At 43.9% G+C, this 20,438-nt stretch overlaps 2 protein-coding genes across 2 annotated transcripts; both read right to left on the reverse strand.

Moving 5' to 3' along the window:
- Positions 1 to 4,040: 4,040 nt before the first annotated feature.
- On the reverse strand, positions 4,041 to 8,051 carry dhx58 (DEXH (Asp-Glu-X-His) box polypeptide 58). Its single transcript, XM_056406693.1, has 12 exons — positions 7,996 to 8,051; positions 7,695 to 7,871; positions 7,300 to 7,504; positions 7,020 to 7,210; positions 6,799 to 6,912; positions 6,475 to 6,607; positions 6,182 to 6,367; positions 5,823 to 6,073; positions 5,390 to 5,701; positions 5,114 to 5,301; positions 4,913 to 5,006; positions 4,041 to 4,796 (listed from the first exon to the last, which is right to left on the reverse strand). Exons 2-12 carry the CDS (start codon positions 7,869 to 7,871, stop codon positions 4,611 to 4,613), a joined length of 2,037 nt encoding a protein of 678 aa, XP_056262668.1. The 5' UTR covers positions 7,996 to 8,051; the 3' UTR covers positions 4,041 to 4,610.
- Positions 8,052 to 9,829: 1,778 nt separating this feature from the next.
- On the reverse strand, positions 9,830 to 18,755 carry kat2a (K(lysine) acetyltransferase 2A). The gene is made up of 18 exons (XM_056407798.1): positions 18,531 to 18,755; positions 18,105 to 18,228; positions 17,831 to 17,976; positions 17,638 to 17,727; positions 17,256 to 17,437; positions 16,951 to 17,142; positions 16,046 to 16,152; positions 15,482 to 15,586; positions 15,080 to 15,216; positions 14,763 to 14,971; positions 14,562 to 14,688; positions 13,727 to 13,837; positions 13,497 to 13,640; positions 13,284 to 13,398; positions 13,167 to 13,203; positions 12,855 to 12,918; positions 12,666 to 12,750; positions 9,830 to 11,732 (listed from the first exon to the last, which is right to left on the reverse strand). Exons 1-18 carry the CDS (start codon positions 18,753 to 18,755, stop codon positions 11,539 to 11,541), a joined length of 2,394 nt encoding a protein of 797 aa, XP_056263773.1. The 3' UTR covers positions 9,830 to 11,538.
- Between the last annotated feature and the right edge of the window lie 1,683 nt (positions 18,756 to 20,438).

Here is a 20,438-nt window from a genome sequence, read left to right on the forward strand (position 1 = left end):
GGCCTGTCATAGCAGCCCCCAATAATCCCCTCCAGCCTGAATGACTCAACATGGATTAATAACAGGGATTAGAGTGACACAAACTACTGTCAATAGCAGCGACAGAGGAGGGAGGACAGGAAGGCCCATTTATTTTAGTGCAGCAGACCAAACCAGCCACACACACACACACACACATCTATGCCCACGGACACACGCTTACAATAAATATCTGAAGCCCTATGATTACTTAAGATCATGACTGTCAACAGCGCTACTTCTCCCAGATATTTGGATGTTAGCGCTAATATTTATACTGCCGCCATGTCATCATGTTTTATTGACTGAAACACGGAGAACTGCACTTGTTTGGGGTTCGGAGGGAATCATTTTGATATAATAAAAGAGCTGAACAATCGGCGGGGCAGTAAAGGATCCTGATGAATAACTTATTGGGAGTGCATCCTTGAGTATCTAAACAAATAACTCTAGCGGGCAGTTCTGTCAAAAGAAGGGACAGAAGAAAGGGACGAGACAGTGGGCAGAAGACTGAAGCCCAGTCACTAAGTGGCAGACAGCAAAGACAAGTCTTTTTGTATCTGCTCCATAGAAAAGCATGAAATAGGCTATAACGCTTGACTCTGGCACCGACACCCGAGATCTAGTCCACTTCAGAGGAGCGGCATCCTCACTCAAAGGAGACGTGTGATAACAAAGATGCCCCCTTCTGCGTGCTTTGACTTCTTCATGTTGCCCGGAGCATTCACACAAACATGTTTTTCAAGCATCTTTCAAGCAAACAAAGAAGCGTACCGTGAAATTATAATGGAGAAAAGGAATGTTTTGTGTCAGATTCAAACACCGTCTTGAATTCCACCCTTTCTGGTGGCGGGCCAGAAACAACTGCACCAAAAGTGGTCATTACACAGCAGAGATGTCAGAGATACCCACTCTTCACACGGGACTCCAAACAGGCCGTACAGTATTCATCCACGCAGACTGGGTGGCATCCTTTGCAGGTGATAGACGTAACAACAACATACAGCGGGACACGGTAAACGTCTTCATCCATCTTGTCCCTGAGAGTAGCCTGAGCCACCGCTGCTGCCGCATGAGAATAGAGGCTGTGAAGTCCTCTCGCCTCGACAAAGGGCCCGACAAGCGGCCCCGAGAGCCCTCTGACAGCAGCCGGCTAACAAACACACCGGTCCCAGAGGAGATGCCCGTCCTGGTGACTGGCTCCCTGCACCGTATGAGGTATTTGTGGCTGTCATTTTGTCCGTATGCATCCTGGAGAGAGAGAGAGAGAGAGAGAGTGTGCATGTATATTATATATATATATAACTGGAGGTTGAGGGACCTCCCGAGGTATACAAAGGGACGGTTCAGCCCACTATTCTAAATACACTGTTCCTCTCACCTGTGTCGTGCTACTTATAGATCTAGGCGGTGGCGGTGCGGCCTAGTTTTGAATAGATCGGATGTCGAGATGTCGGCCTTCTCTCGGCTGCAATGGGACTTCGTGGCACTCGGGTTGTGTTTCTCCACGACTATGTCTCATTCCTGACATTTTGACCCAGTTAATCAAGATAATGCACATACTTTGTTGTGAGCATGCATGAACTAGTTTAACAACCTTTGGCATCTAAAAACTTTCTACCTGTTCCGGCATGAAACTTTACAACGAGGGCTCCAAATGAAGGCTCGCCCGCATTAATGTTTCATACTTGCCCGGGACAAGTAGACTCTGTTTGGCCAGGTGGAAAGCCTCATGCTGTGGAAAATGAAAAGTCAATGTGTTCTTTATTAGGGGCCGTTATTCAGTAGATTGACGTTAATATTTCTAGTCGCCGATCCCTAATCATGCTACACTGTGGACAACAAAAACAATGAATTGGGCAAGAGGGGAGCTAGTTAGCGTTAGCTGTTAGCAGCCAGCATGGTCACATCTGGTAGGCTACAGCTATCTAAATCAGACATGTAGGTCTAATATATTGTAATTCATTCACATGCATCCTGATTATGATTATGGTGAGTTCAAGCTCCAAACAGCACACACTTTTATTGGGTGACGGTCAATTAAAACTTTTTCATGATGTGTCATTTTATAAATTCCTTTTTTGGGGCGAGAAACTTGAATGCAGTTTGAAGTCGATAGATTCACAGCAACATCAAAGATCAGAGACGAAATTATGACCTGTCGAAACTTCTAAAAACTATCTCTCAGCGGTTAATAATATAATTAAAACTACTAATGCTCTGTGAGGATAGCTTTTAGCAATCGTATACAATGTAACAATGACCAGTTATCAGTTCTGATTAGTTTAAAACTGGAACATAGGACCCTGGAACATATGGGTGACGGCGTATTGTTCTTTGTCAATTAATCTGCAAATTATTTCAAATACTTAGAACTCAAATACATTAATTGTACTTGTTTCTGACAAAAAAGAGCAGCGAGGACTCACATGTGGTAACAAGCAAGGGTTTTGCCTTTTTTGGTTTAAAAAAATGACAATCGATAATCAAAACAGTTAATTTTCTATTATCGATTACACACTAATACTTACAGCTCTAATTGACAATTTCTGCACCATTAGCGTAGCTTTAGAACGCAGATCCCTGACATGATTCAGAAAGTTCTCTCATGTATTGGACATTTTAGATATTGTGTCCAATAGATTAGTAAAATCCTACATGACTTTATTCCCTCAGCTGTAGCACGAGCTTCCCCTCACCACCTCAGGAGTTTAGAAACACACTGCAGTGCTCATTAAATAAGACATATCCAGGAGACAGACAGTCGTGTGTGGGCTGGACACCTATGACAAGGGCCCCACTATAAATGTGAGTCGGCGTTGCTTACATCCACACACACACCTACACAAAACCCCAGGTTATCATCTTTTTGCTCAACTCCTCCAAGCTGCTTTAATTTCAGAAGAAAGCTAATTGCAATTAAGATGCATGGGGTGTTGAGCCGAGGAGTAAAAGGAAGTAATCAGCGTTGATTATGGAGCCTGAGCCTGATCACAGTAAATCACACGCTGTACGGCTCCACTCAGAAGCGTGAATCAGAATCAGGAATGACACCGGAACAGAGCCTGTCCTTAGCCTGATTACATCCATGGCAGCGCCGCTGACTCCAGCTCTCTGACACATTTGAAAGGATTACGGCCCATGTGACACAGGGAGGTTGACCTCACCGTGTCTTGCCCAGAGACACAAATAAAGACTGTGTGTGTCGCGTGGGTCAAACGTGAATCTACCCAAATGAATGGCTTCCTCGCCAGTTGTATTCATTTTCATCATCTGGGGTTTGTTTTTGAAACTGCTCATTGCAGCCGAAGCTGTGCTGCTGCATATCGAGCTTGATTCATGTAAACGTAAACACAGAATTGAGCTGTAAATAGCTACAGCAGAGACTGTTTTACGCGATTAGCAGACTAAATCTGTCTTTTGGGGTTTGCTTAAATCAAGCTGAGGATGCCAGGTATGCAGTAAAATATATGTTTGAAGCCAGTGTGTGAAAGGATCATTTACACGTCTGATATAACCGTTCCTCTATGTGCACTGTGTGGATGGTGTTAAATGGTCCGAGCTGGAATACATAAGCCTGCATTGATCCATCGATGCAGAAGGAGCAGAGTGAGCTGCGGCAGTCAAAATATTTCACTCACTCTATAAAGCTCTCGCAGACAATGTGGTTTAAGGCATCTAAACACACATAAATTAAACATTACAATAAAGCAGTTTGTATTAGAACTAATGTGTGAAAATATTCCCTTTCCTGTCAGGTAAGTACATCGATTTTATTTTCCAGATCCCACATCCGGAGGTTTTAACCATCTTTTACTAAACAACAAACTGCTCTATAGAACACGTGCCTTGCTCAAGGATATGTCAGCAAAGTGTTGTGTGAGTGTGAGAGAAGAGAGTTACATGTTTATCTTCCTTAACCATAAATGTACAGCAAATCTGAAACAGACAAATGGTCCCGATTGGCTGGTCAACACTGACACCTAGTGGTGAGTAAATGCAACAATAATTTAAAAGATCTGTTTGGCATTTTAGAAGGAATGTTTAATAATATTGTCCATCACCTCTTGTTATAAAATAATATACAGCAACACAATACAATCAAAGTGTTTATATCCTGTAAAACACTTGAAAAAGTACATACATTATTTGATATTATCAGCACACACACAATATCCACACACCACACACACACACATGCATACTGCATCTACTGTGAGAATTAAGTTTCTAATTAAAACAATCTTAAAATAGCTAAAAGAGACATCTCCTTGATGACCGTCTGCATGAAGGTGGAGGTTCATGTTACACAGAGCTCACTGTGCTTGGTTTCTGTGCTTGACTTGGCGTGGAGCCGAGGAAATACGCACAAAAACATACAACGGCAGTTAGAACCGTGGGCGTGAACAAAGCCGCCACGCTAGTTTCAAGCACACTGTAATCAATGTAAGCACGAGGGGAGTGCATTTTGCATATAGAAAAGCCCGCGTTTGTATTTAAGCACCTGTACAGTGCGATGACGCTCTCTCTAAATAATGCCGACAATCGAACACCAACAGAAGATAAACAGGATAAACCCACACAGCGCTGTCTCAATCAACTAAATCAGGGAAGTTGTCTTTGCAGTACTCTTCAAAGTTGAAGTCCTCGACAGTGAAAGGGACATCCTTCCACTGCTTCACAGTTATCCTGCCACCGGGGGTGTTCAGGGCCAACTCTTTAATGGCTAGATTGGGCAGCAGGGCAATCTCCTTATACTTCATCTCAAATCCCCACTTCTGTGAATTTAAAGAAGAATTCAAATGAAGCCCCATCAGCGCTGCTGATGACCCGCCTTGAGCAGGACAGAGTCTCTTTCTGAGTTTTAAACGAACTGTGATTGGAAACACTGTACCTGGTTGCACTTGCTGCAATGGATCCTCCGCCCCGGCTCCCAGTCCTCAAAACTCTTTCCGAGCGCCACTTCCCCACCGACGCTGTAGTGTCTCCTGAGAGCAAAGATAAGCCATGATGAGAGCAGGTAAGACATGTTGGCAGGAGTCCAGCCTGCCGATGGTTCTGGATATACTCTGACGCCACAAAGAGTTCAACTCACGCAAAGTCAGGATTGACGTTGACATAATGGCCTTCAAGAAGTTTAATATCACTGCCCGAGGCCACCGGCGTAAAGCATTTCCGGCACAACAGCTTGACGCTATCGGCAGTGTTGCAACTCCTCTTCTTTATTCTGCGTGTCTCTGCAATTTTTCTGCAAATTACCGCATTGGTTTGTAGCTCCGTGATCTGGAAGACGAAGATGAAGAAAAGGTGAAGGCAGGAACACTCGGTAAGAGAGTAGAGGATGAAGAGGTCCAGAGTACCGCGGCCTCACCTTTCTGCGAAACTCTCGGGGGCTCATCTTTTGGATCTCAGCAATGGCTTTCCCAGTCAGCTCTTCCAGGTATTCATTGGTGAGCTCCCGCTTCACTTCCCGCCCCCCTGCCTCGGCCACCACCGAGTAATGGCTGTCGGTGGTTCTGGCACGGCCGCTAGCCTGCTGCTGGGCGATCTCGTTCGTCAGCAGGCCATAGCGTACCACCAGGTTGCACTCAGGGATGTCGAGGCCTTCTTCAGCCACGCTGGTGGAGATCAGGAGGTTGACGATACCCTGACGGAATTTGTTGATCGTGTCCGCTTGCTCGTTCTGCGAGGAAAGCACGAGAGGACTGAGTCACGGGAAATAAAAAGGCCTCTACAGATGAGTCGTGACTGAGTCACGCGAAACAGAAAGGCGTCTACAGATTGCATTGCGTGTGTGAACCCACCTGCGTCATGTAAGTGGTCCCATTGCCAGCCCCGGTGAGGATGGCCGCCTTGACGCCAGCTTCCTGCAAGTCTTTATTGTTCCGAACCCAGTCATACAGGCAATGGATGCTTTTACGTGTTTTACTGAAGAGGATTCCCTTTGACGCCTCGCTGGGACCAAACTGGTTGAGCAGAGTGCTCTCAAGTTTGCCCATCTTCGGGTTCTCAAAGAGAGAATCTCCCGCCAGTTTCCGCAGCTCCGTCTGGTTCTCTGTGTTTCAGGACAGTGATATTAATTGTTGCTTGTATGAAGATTAAAATGAATATAAGTCATGTGCTTGCTATTAGACATGCAAATATAGTTTTTTTGGATTCCTACCTTGGAAGAGTCCCACCAGGAAGAAGTCTGTTCTATCGATGGCTGTGCTCCACCTGTTGGTGTAAAACTCCTCCAGGGAGCGGTAGGCGTCCATCATTCGCAGGGTGCCGTTGATGATCAGGGCGTCGTTGTACTGCCTGAGGTGGAGAGCACATTGTGCCAGCAGTATGTTGTCCTCGCTTACTCCTGATCCAAATATATACAAATTATGTACCAGCACCCGCAGAGCAGTGCTTTCCACACACATTGTATTTGCATGTAATCGGCCTCGCTCGCATAAAATGTGTTCTCACCTCGCTTCTCGAGTTTCACCACATCTTCCTCGTACTCTTGTGTGCCACACTGTCTCAGGTTGAAGTCTGGAGGAACCGTCATGAACTCGTGGATCATCTGCATCATGCACTTAAGATGATCCCCGAATGGATCCTAGAAGAACGAATGTGATGTGATGAGATTAGAACATCTTTCCCACGGATTTGTTCGTTAAAATAGGAGCCGATGCTGATTTTAAAAGGATTTGTTTTATTATATCAGGGTGGATTATTGTCTACGCACAGCGTATGATTTTATCTGGAAACACAAGTTGTTTTAAAGAGCAAAAAACTAATGTAGTTTACCTGAAGCCTTCTCTCCACAATGTCAAAACTCTTGATGGGTCTGGGTACCTTCTTCTTCAGCTCGGAGACATGGACTTTAGTTGAAACGATGGCCGAGTCCAGGTTGGCACAGATCTGAGAAGGAAATGATGATGATGATGATGATAGTTGTGGAAGATCAGACTCCCTCATCTTAGAGACACTTTCAGTCAAAAAAACAAGATGAATAGGTAAACCCTGACCTCCAGTACATGATCAACCGCCTTCTGCAGGTTCTTTGCGCCCCCTGCTCCCGGTGAGGCAGTGAGACCCAAGATCTGTGGCAATGGTAGATCGTTGTTCAGCTTCTTCTCCACGTAGCACGCCATCAACTTGTTGTAGACTGAGTCCTTGTTGGTGTCGTGACACTCGTCGATTATAAGCAGAGTGATATCTGTCAGGAAGCGTGGGTACAATCTTTATTTATGAATCAATGAGAAAAAAACTACTGGACATTACAAACGTGAGCTCCGTGTTACTGACCTGAGAGCTCCACATGTTTGGTCTCCTCCGTGGACGTCAGCGCATTGTACAAGATCTGTGCGGTGCAGATGACCACGTCTGATCTCCTCACCTCCGGCCCAAAGAAGTCCTTCCCTGTACTCTCCCCAGTGACCTTCAGCAGGGTGTAGTCGCGGCCCAGGTGAGGTTGGAACTCATTGGTGTAATGTTGGTCCACAAGGTGAATCTACAACATTGAATACGTCAAAATAGAAGAGGAGGAAAATCTCATTGTATTTTGGGCCACACTGGAAGTCTTTTTTTATTATTGGTATTATTATAATTATCATCATTATTATTATCATATTATTATTATAACCTCATTATAATTCTGAACATTATGATTACTCTTATGACATGTCTGCTGTGGGCATTACCTTGTTGACCAGGACCACCACCTTAGCCGGTGACGTCGTCTCCAGGTGTCTCTTGGCCACATACACGGCCGCGCGCGTCTTTCCGCCTCCGGTCGGCAGCCAGATGATGATGTTTTCTCCCCGAAGAGCCCTTTCCACCACTTCCTTCTGGTATTCTCGGAGCTGGAAGTCTGACATCTTTGTTGACAACCGGGTCAAAAGTATCGTAGAAAGGACTTTCAGCACAACACACTGTCGTAGAGTCGCTTGTTGAGTCGTGGATCGTTTTAAGGGGTTACAAAGTCCACTTTAATGAACTCACCGCTCAGCTGCGTGGCGTCCCCGGCTTCTCCTCGTCCACTGACATCACACCGTGTCGGTGGTGGGGTTTTAAAGTCTGTTGTGACCTGGAGACGGAAAACGAAAGTAAAAGCCAGAAGAATGGCCCTCCCGAGGGGGGCTCTGGAGGAACGACAGATACTTCTCTACGCAGTGACAGGGGACGCCTGTTACAGTATTAAACAGTTACATCACAACCCTTAAACCAACAGCATCTCTCCCTATATTTAATGTATGCCTTATCTATCTATATATGTATTTAATAGTGGTTTACAGCTAAGTGTGTTTGTAGGGTGTTGAAAACGTCCTGCGCGTGCGCACACGCCCTTAATGGGCCCTCATTGTTCTTTATCAGGAAACCGAAACTTACTGAAAGAAAAGTCATAACTGTAACTTATGTTATTGTGTCTTTTCTGCCTGCAGTCATTTAATACACTTTTTGATTTCGGTTGCAAGGTATTTTGGGTAAAGTACACTTGAATGTACTACCATAATACCACCTTTTCAGCTCGAGTCATTTAGAATAACATCTTGTAAACGGCTTCTGGAGCAACCAGATGCACATTTAATATCAATAACCTGTATCCAATTTCAGAAATTCTATATTTATAAATGACAAATAATATTACAATATTACCATCCCTATATTAGCAAGAATAATACATGCTTTACAACACATTCTGGGCTTGTCTACTACACCTTTATAAAAAACCTAGTCAGAAGGAGATTCACAGGTTCAATGCAAAAGTAGAAAATAAGTAAGAAAATAAGCAAAATGAAATGGATGAATTATCTACATGTATATAGAAGAATGGCTGAACGAAATATCACAACAAAATTAGGAAAATGGATAATAAATGTATACTTTATTCACAACCATACACATACGACTGGGGTTATTTTCTTCTTAAATGTATTCCACATACAATATTATAACCATAATGTGCTTGTTCAAGTGATTCACATGCAGACAGCACTCAACATTCACCAAGTGGCTCCATATCCGGGAGCAGATGTGAGAGAAACAAAACTAAAACCTGCAAAGTGTCCACAGTCGCCCTGAGGGAGTTTCCGGAGCAGCAGCAGCTCGTCTTCCTTTGGCAGTGACAGCAGAAGCTTCAACAGCACTGTGAATAAGTCACAAACCCTTTATGATCCAACCATATGTAATATTAAATCATTTAATAGAGGCCATCGGCTAGTTCCGAACTAACTAACAGTTATTGTAGCCATTGTAGTGATAGTAAAAGTAAAAGGTATGGACGCATTCAAAAAGTAAACAAGCAAACGCAAAGGAAGTACATAATAAAGGCTCGGAGGGCAGGAGTGATGAGTCACCGTCGGTCAGGTGCGCTCCAAGAGGTAAAGGGAACCGGTGCAACGAGGCCGGCATCATTTCATTGGTCAGCACCACACATGGCATTTAATCGGTCGGGGAATCTTGGCATGGCTAGTGCACAACATCCAAAAGCAGAGAAGACGTCTGAGAACAGAAAAGAGGGCGAGCTACAACATCTCAGAGTGTAGGCGGTTTAAAAGGTCTGAAGGACAGCAGGGTGTCAAGTTCTCAAAGTGAATAAACATGCTTTTGAATAACTTCTTTTTTTCTTTTCAAAGTGCTATACCTGTGGAAGTACTGCAGGAGCACAGGGTACAATGGTCCACGTTACGATCCAACGCCTCTGGCAACTGGCACATTTACAATAACTGTTGAACTATAATTGACATGACATTATATCTAATAATTCCTCAGTTATACTTCTTTGACATCCATCACCTTTGATATTGTGGCAGCATCACCAGCGGTCACAAAGGAAAAGGTTTTCTTGCAGGTCTTTTATTTTGACAGGTCGGATATCCTCAGAAAGTTGATTCAGTTCTGACTTCAGCTTCAAGTGACTGAAGTTCGTTTCTATATCTATTTTTTTTTTTTAAAGAACTTTATTGTCATGAAACAGGTTTACAGTTACAGTAAATAGCGACTGGACAGCAGCCATCCTTAAACAGGCGGACACTTCACTGACTTTAAGAAAATCTGAAATGCAGCATAACAGGATTGAGGGACAAGTACGGCATTGACAACCCTGAAGAATGCAACGCTGACATCACTTTAGTAATTCAAAGCTAGTCATGATTCAAGTAAAAAAATAAACCCACTCGCACACACACACACACACGTCAATGAAACATTCAACAAGCAGGCCTAAGCTTAGAGAAGTGACTGCGAACGCCGGCCAAACATTAAAATCTCACTGAAAAAAAAAAAAAACATAACCTGCAACAACAATGGCTAAAAGTTTGACGTTTGTTTTTTTATTTATTCAAATGGTGACCCGTCCACCTAGCTTTAAAACACAGTTGTGTGTCGTGCGATAAATAAACCAGTTATCTTCGTTCCAAAAGCCCAGAACCACCATGTTTAGATCTCGTCAACATAAACAATCCAGTAAACCTGTGAGGCTGAACACTAAATACTCTACTTAGCGGGTGTGTGTGTGGAAGTGACCCAACTACAGAACGGAACCATCAAGAACACCTGCAAGCACGGAAAGAGCTAAACTAATGTGACCTCATCTAAATGGAATAGAACCCCGCCAGTGGAAAATGATGTGTAAACAGTGTGTATTATATTAACTGTATAAATAACGCATCCACAACGTTGTTGTCCACGTGAAAACAAGTTTTCCTGAAGGCAGCGATCGGGGGAATGGTTTGATCAATATTTGATGCCCAGTCCATCGTTGGCAGCGTCTCTAACTACTCAGAGTAGGGATGCAACAAACGCTTTTAATCGGGTATCAATACATTTTCTTCTTGAAAATAATGTTGCTAAATGATAAATAATTAGACCAAGTCTAAAAAATATTTAATATACACTAGAGCTATAACCATTAAATGTTTGGTGTTTTGCACTTCAACAATTTACAACGGTTTCAGATTAATTATTCACCAACCGACCAATCAAATCGTTTCCAGACTACTCGAGAGTCAAAGTGGCGTGTTTTAAGGACTTCACCCTTCAAAGAACGGTCGTCTTTGCACCCGCGGAGAAGGCGGCGATGTTCAAGTGTCTGTCAGCAACGAAAGGCAACATGGCTTTAGGTCCCGAGGTCCAGTTCTCTGTGAAAGAACTCTACACTACATAAACCTCCGCTTGAGCTCGAAGCAAACTGGAATCAACAAATGTCATTTAAATGCGACAAAACCAAATCAATCATACTTATAAATAATGGTGGAAAGTGTGACATCGTTATAACTTGGACCTATAACTTTGGTACACTTCATGAAACGTGTGTGTGCAGAGTCTTGACCCGCTGCCAGTTCTGGGAAAGGGAAATGACAGAAGCGAACTCAAAGGTAATGCCGGTCTGACTCTGATCAACTCCATCCGACATCACCAAACCGTCACGTCTGTCCGACGCGTCCAGTCGTGTACGAACCCTTTTATTAACTCAGATATGACCGTCTGGGTGAGCGAACGTTGCCCCACGTCCGCTTTAGAAATGTGTAAATAACTCCGCGGGCTTCACTTCTCGATGAGTCCTCCGTCTTTTAGTTTGAAGTAGAAGAACTTCTCCAAGGTGTTGGCGCTCTTGCAGTACTCGCTATCCGGAGGGTTGTACTCGCGGCAGTTGGTGATGATTCGCTGCAGGTCGGCAATGAAAAGCTTCTTGGTCACATAGTATCTATTCTTAAGTCTCTCCGTCATGGTCTTCAGGTCTGCGCGCAGAAATTGAAAGAAGACGACAAAATGTCAATTCATAATTAAATGTGTGTGACATTAAATATTCTACAGTATATATATACACACACACACACATATATATATATACACACTATATATATATATATATATAGGGTGACCAGACGTCCTGTTTTTGAGACCTAAAAATGCGTCCGGCAGGGATTCCAAAAACGTCCGGGATTTTGCTTCGTCGGATATTTGTGTTTCTCTGGGTTTTTCACAAACTAGAATTTACCCCTTACAAGTTTTGGAAACGGTATCTCCCTTATGTTCCACTTTCTTGCGTGAGCTCTGACGGTATAGAGAACAGTCATTGGTCGACCGATCTCACGGTTGCCAGATACACGATAATTATCCTCCAAATACAACCATTTTGAGCCTTTGGTACGATACTTCACCATCTCCAATGTGGCAACACGGAGCACCTTGCCACCTCCACTAGTTGCATTGTTGTTTGTGCTGTAAACTACGACCAGCGCCGCCGCTCCCATAACGCGTCTAGAAATATTAGGCACCTTTTAGGCATGTAGGCGGTATAAAGCTAATTTGCGATGGGCCGATAATTACAGAAATCGGGGGAGCCAATATGAGGCATGGCTGACCACGAGGAGGTAACGTATAGATCTTCTAGAACCTTTTTATTTAGTAAGTGATTGGTGTAACATAGTTCATCATGTTCTTTGCTTTACAGTTAAGTAATTGTAATACCTCTCTGTGTGTTACGACACGTCATCAGAACATACGTATACAAACGCATCTGTGCCGGGCCGGTCTAGTGCGCGTGATCAGAACTGTTGTTGCCGCTTGTGCTGCCGTGTGACGGTAATAGATGAGCTCTGAACTTCGTATTGAGCTCGTTTAACCAAATGTAATCTGAGAAGAAAAACCGCATTATAAATAAAGCTCACCGATGGGAAAGCGGATGATCTCGTAGTAATCTGGAGCCTCCGATTTCTTCACTGGTTCCATGAAGGGCCAGGCATCAGGATGAGTCTGAGGGGATAAAGCCTGGTTAGTCTCTTCTTGTTACCCCCTGTAGAGGTGTGTGTGTGTGTGTGTGTGTGTGTTCCTGTCTTGTGTAAACAGTTTCCTCGTACCTTTATCTGGGCCAGGAGGTTCTTTAACATGTTGTATAACATGTCAGGGTCCTTCATCTCTTTTCTGTAAGTCATGTGGAGAAATACGTGAGTACGATATTGACCCAGAAGAAAAATGCAAAAGTCTTTCTGGTTTTTAATCATCTCCTTGTGTTTGGGAGGAATTTTGCTTTTTGTTATAGTTATATTTCGAAGTCTTCTGTTATTTCCCAGTAACAAAATAGACAGACATTGGCAGGAAGACCTGACGCCGACAACAACACTGATTAATATACGCTTCATGTTTATCATATTATATTCATGCTTCATTACCCTTTGTCCTTGTTACTGGGTTTCCATCCCGTCTCTCCTGGAAGAAAAAATAAATTTAAGTAATGTGATAACACAGATTATTTGTTTTATTTAATTTGACACAAACCAAACACTCACTTATGCCTGGAATGCTCTCCACCGGGATCTGCCGCACGCCCTCTTTGAAGCAGGTGAGACCGGGGTAAACCTTCCGGATCTGGATCTGTTTCCTCTCTATCAGCTTTTTAATAATCTGTTACAACATTTCAGACATAGTTGATATTAAAAACTCAAAAGATTCACAGAACACACGTGATGGCTTAAATGAGAGGAGCTCGCAGCCTCACATACCTCCTTCTGTCTTTTAATGATATGAGAGAGCTCGGTGTAGGGGATCCTCGGGTTCAGCTCACACTCCATGAGGGTCGCTCCCTCGTAGTCTTTGATGTATCCCAGGTATCGACTCTTGGGCACTTTGATATCTTTGGAAAAGCCCTGCGAGGAAAGAATAGATTACTTTTAAAGACGAGGTTGAGGGAGAGGACCGGAGCAGAGCTCACGCACAGGGCGTGAAGCAGTACCTGCTTCTTGAAGTAGCCGATGGCGTACTCGTCAGCGTAAGTGAGGAAATAGAGGATGTTGTGTTTGATGTGGTACTCCTTCAGGTGGTTCATCAGGTGGGTACCGTAGCCCTGACATTAAAAAAAACAGAGAACAACAGTCAAAAATGTGTTCTTACCAAAGGTATCCCTATACTATGAATAAAAAGACACTGTGGAATCAAGTAGTGTGAAAGACGAATCAATACTAATAGGTTTAAGAAAGGCTATTAGTATTAAAGTATTAAACTATTAAACTTTAGACTCCTTTACAAATGCTGCAAAACTCTGTCCGGCTGCTGCTACTGTACAGACGCAGAGTCGTTTTTTGTAGTTCTTAATTTGTCAAATGTTCTTTGTTGTTGTTAACTGTTGACTGTTTGAAATGTATTTATTACTTTATCACTATTATTTCACTTTATGTCGGACAAAAAAGAGACACACGTATTTTTTGATTTTCTGTATGTTCAACATTGGAAAATTGATAATAAACATAACTTAGAATTTTTGAACTTTGATAGGAGACAGGAAATTTCAAAGCAGAAGAGGTGGAGTTTTATAAATTGATAATTACATTAAAGCAGAATTCATGATAAAGAATTTTTAAAACACTAAAGGAAAAGTTGGTGGTTGTTATTAATGTTAGAGACTTTTGAGACATTTAAGGAATCTCTGAATAATATTTTTTGCCAAATTCTGAAATGTTAAAGAGTTTTTTAATTTAACACATAATATGATTTTAAAACTACAACAGATGAAAACATTTTTGACGAGCGCCTTGTTAAGGGTTGAGACCACCATCACTGTCATCGTGTACCTTAACTTGCTCATTGGATGTGACGGCACAGAAGACGATCTCCGTGAAGCCCTGAGTGGGAAACATCCGAAAGCAGATGCCGCCGATGACGCGGCCATCTTTGATGAGGGCGAGGGTCTTGTGCTTCCTGTGAAAACTGCCGAAATCAGAGCCGTGTGCAGCTATTCGACGGCGACATGTGGCGAGAGAACGTCTACTCACGGGTCGAACACCAGGCGGGTGATGTACTCTTTGGGCATGCGAGGTAATTGATGAGAGAAGACATTCTGCAGGCCGACCAGCCACATCAGGATCTTCTTGTTGGACTTCTGAGAGAGCGAGTTTCCAATCACGTGGAACTCGATGATCCCCCGCCTCTCCTCCAGCCTGGCAGTCTCGTCACGGGCGGCGTTTGGAGTCAGAAGATTTGTCTATATATATATATATATAAAAAAGAAAGAGTACTACAGTCAATATGTGTATAAAATAAGACCGTGGGCCTTCATCTTCAACACATCAACTGAGATGCAACGACTGACCTCTGGTCCGAGCATCGCAGCCGGGTCAGTGATCGTCATCATGACTTCATTGACCAGCTCCATTGGAATGTCTCCCATCACACGGATCCGCTTGGCATCCTCCAGGGTCAACGCCTCCGGAAGTTTGCGTTTCTCTCCTGAACATACGGCGACATTGCTTGGATAATGATCTCAGAGCCATCAGCGTGTTCTGTTAGCCACGACACCACGCGGGGTGATAACCCTCCGTGTTGTGTGTGTGGGGATAATACCATCATCGACCCCTAACGCGTGTAGTGCCCAGTGTGTATGTGCTTCAGTGGCTTTCAATATTACACAATACTCATATCATCTTTGAACTACGTGAGACATTTGTGATCTCCACAGCTAGAGGTGAGAATCAAAGAAGCAGCGCTGACCGACCTGTGATGGGCTCGGCAGCTCCAGTGTCCGTGCTGCCCAGAGAGGAGATGCTGCCCAGACCCTTGGGCAGCGCGGGGGAGCCGGACACCGCAGAGGGACTGATCACTGCAATGAGAGGCGCCAATGTACAGGTTAATAATTACTAACCATACAACAGGAACTGTGGCAACAGCAAAAAACAGCTGTGATGTTTTCATAGATTTTTAAATATGTTATTTATTTTCATACCTATGCGAGATTCATATACAATACATAGACTGTCTATTGTGTGACTCTTAACAAGTTAAAATACCACTCCAATAAGGCTTTTGTCGCAACACTACACTATAGTTGCACTCTGCACTAATGATGTGTACGTTAGATAGATTCAGTCATTGTTTTTTATTTTTTATTTACCCTGTTTTTTGCATTTTGTAACATGTGAATATCTCCTCTGGGGATCAGCACATGTGAAACCTCTGTGTTCATCAGTCAAAGGTTTATTTATATAGAATTGTCGGGTCTCAACCCAATACAAATGTCATAGTTAATTGACTAATTATGACTATTATACACCTGCCTCACCTGTCTGATGGCCCAGCGGTGTGCCCTCGGAGGCCGGCATGGTAAAGTCAGCCTCCCAGATCGGGGAACCGTCCCCATAGATTTCCTCCTCCAGCATGGACAAGAACCTGATGACATTCAAAGAAAAAGGTTATTTCAAAAGGTACATATTAAAAAGGCAGCTATAGCATTACGTGAAAATAACTAATCACTATAGATTGTTTTTATGGATGTATGGTTGTCATTAGACCTTCATAAATTGTATTATGAAAACAGACAATCAATATGTGCACACTGTGATTGGTTCTTTAAAACCTGAATCAAACCTCTCAAATAATATATTGTCAATGAAAACACGTGATCTTACAAATAACATCTTTTATGTTTAGGTCTCTCTCAAATTTAGTTGTTTCCTACTTGTAATCCGTTGTCTCATCTTTCAAAATATCTACTAACTGAGCCAGCGTGCTGTGCTTGTGTAAACATAGCAGTGGTGGACGAGAGAGCGGACAGAGCAGATTGAAATATCGCCTTATCTACATGTTTATGCTTTTTGAACAGCTTTAATGATAAAGTATTTTTTGTATCATTTAAAGTAGCGAGCATTGTTATCGTCATGAGTCTAAAGGAGAGCTGTTACAGTGGAGTAAAGTTTAATTATTAATTTAAATAATCAGACACCCTGTGCAGCTCCAATATTAGAATAAGTTGCGGTTCAACAAACTTTTTTTCTTTTAAAGACTTTTTGTTACTTTTCTATGCGTGGAATTTCTTGACTTTCCACGGATCTTCATGACTGTAAAAACCCTGATATGCAATTTCTGCACCAGCCTCTCCACAAATACCACAATTTGAAACTAGTAACTAAAAATAAATGATTGAAAAAGGATGCTCTATATCACACACACGTATGCACGCAAGCTTACTTGGGAAAGTGTGTGAGGATGAGTGTGCGTTTCTCTGGGAGCAGCTTGTCCTTCTCCACTCTGAACTTCTCCAGGAGCTGGCGTCGGGTCACAGTGAAGATGGACTTGAGCAGGCTGCGTCCGAACACCTGAGTGGTTTCATAGCGCGGGAGGCTGTCGTTACTCTGGGGGACGTGGCAGTAGCACAGCCACCTGAAGGGGAAATACTGTTATCTTACAAGATATCAGCATCTGCAACGATATCTTAAATGTAAAAGCATTGGCGTCCTTTCTTTAACGACAACAACAACAACACACCAACACACCTCGTGTAGTCCACTTTGTATGCTGTCCCATCATCTTTCTGGATACGCTGGCGATACTGCGTTGGCGTCTCCAGCTTCCAGTAATTCAGACACAAGAGGAACATCTTTGACAGCTCAAACATGGTTTGCCTTTCCTTTGGTGCCAGGTGGCTGAACTTGTACTGGACAAAATTCAAAACCCCCTTTGGAGGAAAAGATAAAGAAAAGACGATGAAGGTTGTTATTTTGACATTTAACAAAACTATAGGATGCGTAACAAGAACAAAAAGCACAATAAACATATGGGAAACATGCCTGTTGCTAGAGAAAGGCAGTATGATGCTGTTGTTTTATCAGCTATTCTTAAGAAACGACCGGGAGAATCTTCTAGCGTCCTGTTTACCTGCTCAATGTTGGGCTTTTCAAAGGGTGGACTTCCAAGGGATCCCTCTACGACTGGCTGGCTCATCTGGAGAATGCATTTCCTCAGTAGCTAAGGAGAACAGGGAGGATCATAACTGTGCGGATTGAAGACACGAGGGCAAAACAAATGACGCACACGGACTTAGTTATTTAGTGAGATACACTGTGCTTACCTTGAAAAGGTAAAAGTAGACCTGTTTGGTGTCAGTGTCCTCCTCTTTGTGCACAGACATAAACAGGTTCTCCACATCCACCACCATCCCCAGCAGCCTGTTAATCTCATCCTCAGACACATTCTCCAGGTGGGACACATGGTCAGCTGCATCAAAAACAAATGACAGATCCAACGCATACAAAGTCAAGACATATGTGAAGAGGCCCCTGAGATGTATATGCTATACAAAGGGGAACGGGCAGGTGTATGCGTGCAGGTCGGTGAGTTCGTACCCAGAGCATGTCCACAGCTGCGGCACGGCTCGCTCAGGCTGGCCGCTTGCTGCTGCAGGTCCAGACGTGTGGCTGATGGGGGGTTTGGGTTTTTCCATCCATTGCACTTGCATGTGTCACTAGTCTGCAAAGAAGCAACGGGAAACACAAGGGCTCACACTGTAACGTGGTGTTGTTGTTCGTCATTGAATGACTACGCGGTTAGGTTTCGATAACGCAAAGAACTACCGTTAGTGTGAATAACAGGACGTCTGCCGAGCTAGCTAGTTAGCTACAAAAGTTAACAATTACAAGTCATGACTGTGGTTCGTGTTTCTGTTCGCGGGCCCGGGACTGCGCTACAGTTTGCTAGCCCTCACAATAGAAGGCTGAGGCTGCCCGAGGAGTGCTTTGTTGTGGTGAACTTTGGCTAGCTCAGCTAGCTACCTTGCATGCGGAGAATACGCCAAGTTTCTCGAGCTTTTTCGCCCGTGGGAAAGCTCGGACTTGGGCTTTCTTCTGGCTCGCACGTTGCTGTTGGCTGAGTCCCGGTCTTGCCGGGTCGCTGTTCCCTGACCCGGAGCCTGTCGCGGCGGTACTGGACCCAGCTGACCCAGCAGTCTGGGCTTGGAGAAGCCGGGGTTGCAAGGCCTGCGTCGCCGGGTCCGACATGTCCACGCTGCGAGACTCGTCCTCTGCTCCGGTTTACCTCATATGCTGCGTTCACGCGCTGTCGTCAAAATCAGATTTAAGAGAACCGCAGCAATGTTTTGAAAATGGAAAATCCTTTTGGAGATCTCGGTATTGAAACAGAGGCGTTAAGAACACACATAAATAATACACACTTTATTTCAATAACCTTTCAAAGTATAAATATATAAAGATATGTCGATCAAACACAGTGACGTGAACAATCCGAAGGAGGCCTCTGACACGTACTCAAGAGCAATTATCCATATTCAACAGTATTACAGTAATCACTGATCGTATGTATTATTCTGAATGTCTTCTTTATGTCCGATTTTATCCTAATCTAGTTAATGTTAATTTGACTGTTCAGTGCCCTGCAGTGATCATAGTGCTTCACTACATCTCTGGCCTTTTTAAAAGTCGCCGCTAGGTGAGATTACATACATTTAAAATTATGAGCGCTTACTGCCCTCTAGTGGTCGATGTCATGAACTACATTATAGATTGTATTTATCCATCTTCCGGTTGTATGCTTTTATGATAAGGTAATAAACCAGTGGCGGGCCGTGCATTTTCTACCTAGGCCTTCAATGCCGTCTTACTACAGCTGAACAACCTAATGTAAGATTAGTTCACCATGTATTTATGTATGTACATGTGTATAAATCAGAGAACCCCCCACCCCCCCACCCATCACCCCCACCCCCCGGTGCTTGAGCCTGCTCTATCCCCTCCCAGTCTACGAGTAACCAGGGTACACATCCTGGTTACCATGGTTCCCAGGACTCTCCCAGATCCTCAAGTAGACCTCCGAACAGTGCTTGAGTCTGCTCTCTATTTACGCACTCTGGATCAAAGCTCCGTGACGTCACTAGCGAGTATCGACGTCACAGCACAGAACCAGAACGCTGCGTTGTGAGAGCCAATCAGCGCTGAGCTGCTCCGCTGTTGGATCTAATTGGCTGCTGCTGCTCTCGAGGCGCTGGATGCGGAAGTCATTCACACCGGGGCGGTAGATGTTACGACGTGTGTGGCATTTCCACAAGAAGTATAACGTAGAAAAATTGGTTAATTATTCCGTGGCGGATGGCGGAAAATATTTTTCCACGGAGCAAAGTAGAGAGAGGGCGAGTGCAATCACTGGCACCGACAACTCACCGACAACTCACTGGCAACTCACTGGCACCTCAGTGGCAAGTCTGTGGCAAGTGCCACAGACTTGCATAGATAATGTATTTTTTTAGACTTACTTACAATATGCAATACGATATTGCTGTACAATACTGCTGTACTATATTGAATATTGTTTTGCTACTACTACGTTTCACTTCGTAATATATTGTAGCGACCCTGTGAAGTGGCTGTCAATCACAGTGTGGCAGCGTGCGTGCTGGTCGAGGGGGCGTGCCTGTGATTGGCGGAGTAGAGGGGAGGCGGGGTTAACCTGTCGGAAAACGGGAGTTAAGGGTGGTTGACGGGAACCGTTGTTGTTGACTTTCGACCTGCTAAGCTGAGAGGAACACGCTGTATGTGTTGGTGGATGCCCAATAAAGGGAGGATTAATAACGTCGTCCCGTCTCCGTGTCATCAGTGCCATAACGTCCGAGACGTTACAATATCATGGTATATAAGTGTAATAGATTACGAAGTGAAACGTAGTAGTAG

The sequence above is a fragment of the Pseudoliparis swirei genome, chromosome 23, assembly GCF_029220125.1.
Source record: "Pseudoliparis swirei isolate HS2019 ecotype Mariana Trench chromosome 23, NWPU_hadal_v1, whole genome shotgun sequence".
NCBI lineage: Eukaryota > Metazoa > Chordata > Actinopteri > Perciformes > Liparidae > Pseudoliparis > Pseudoliparis swirei.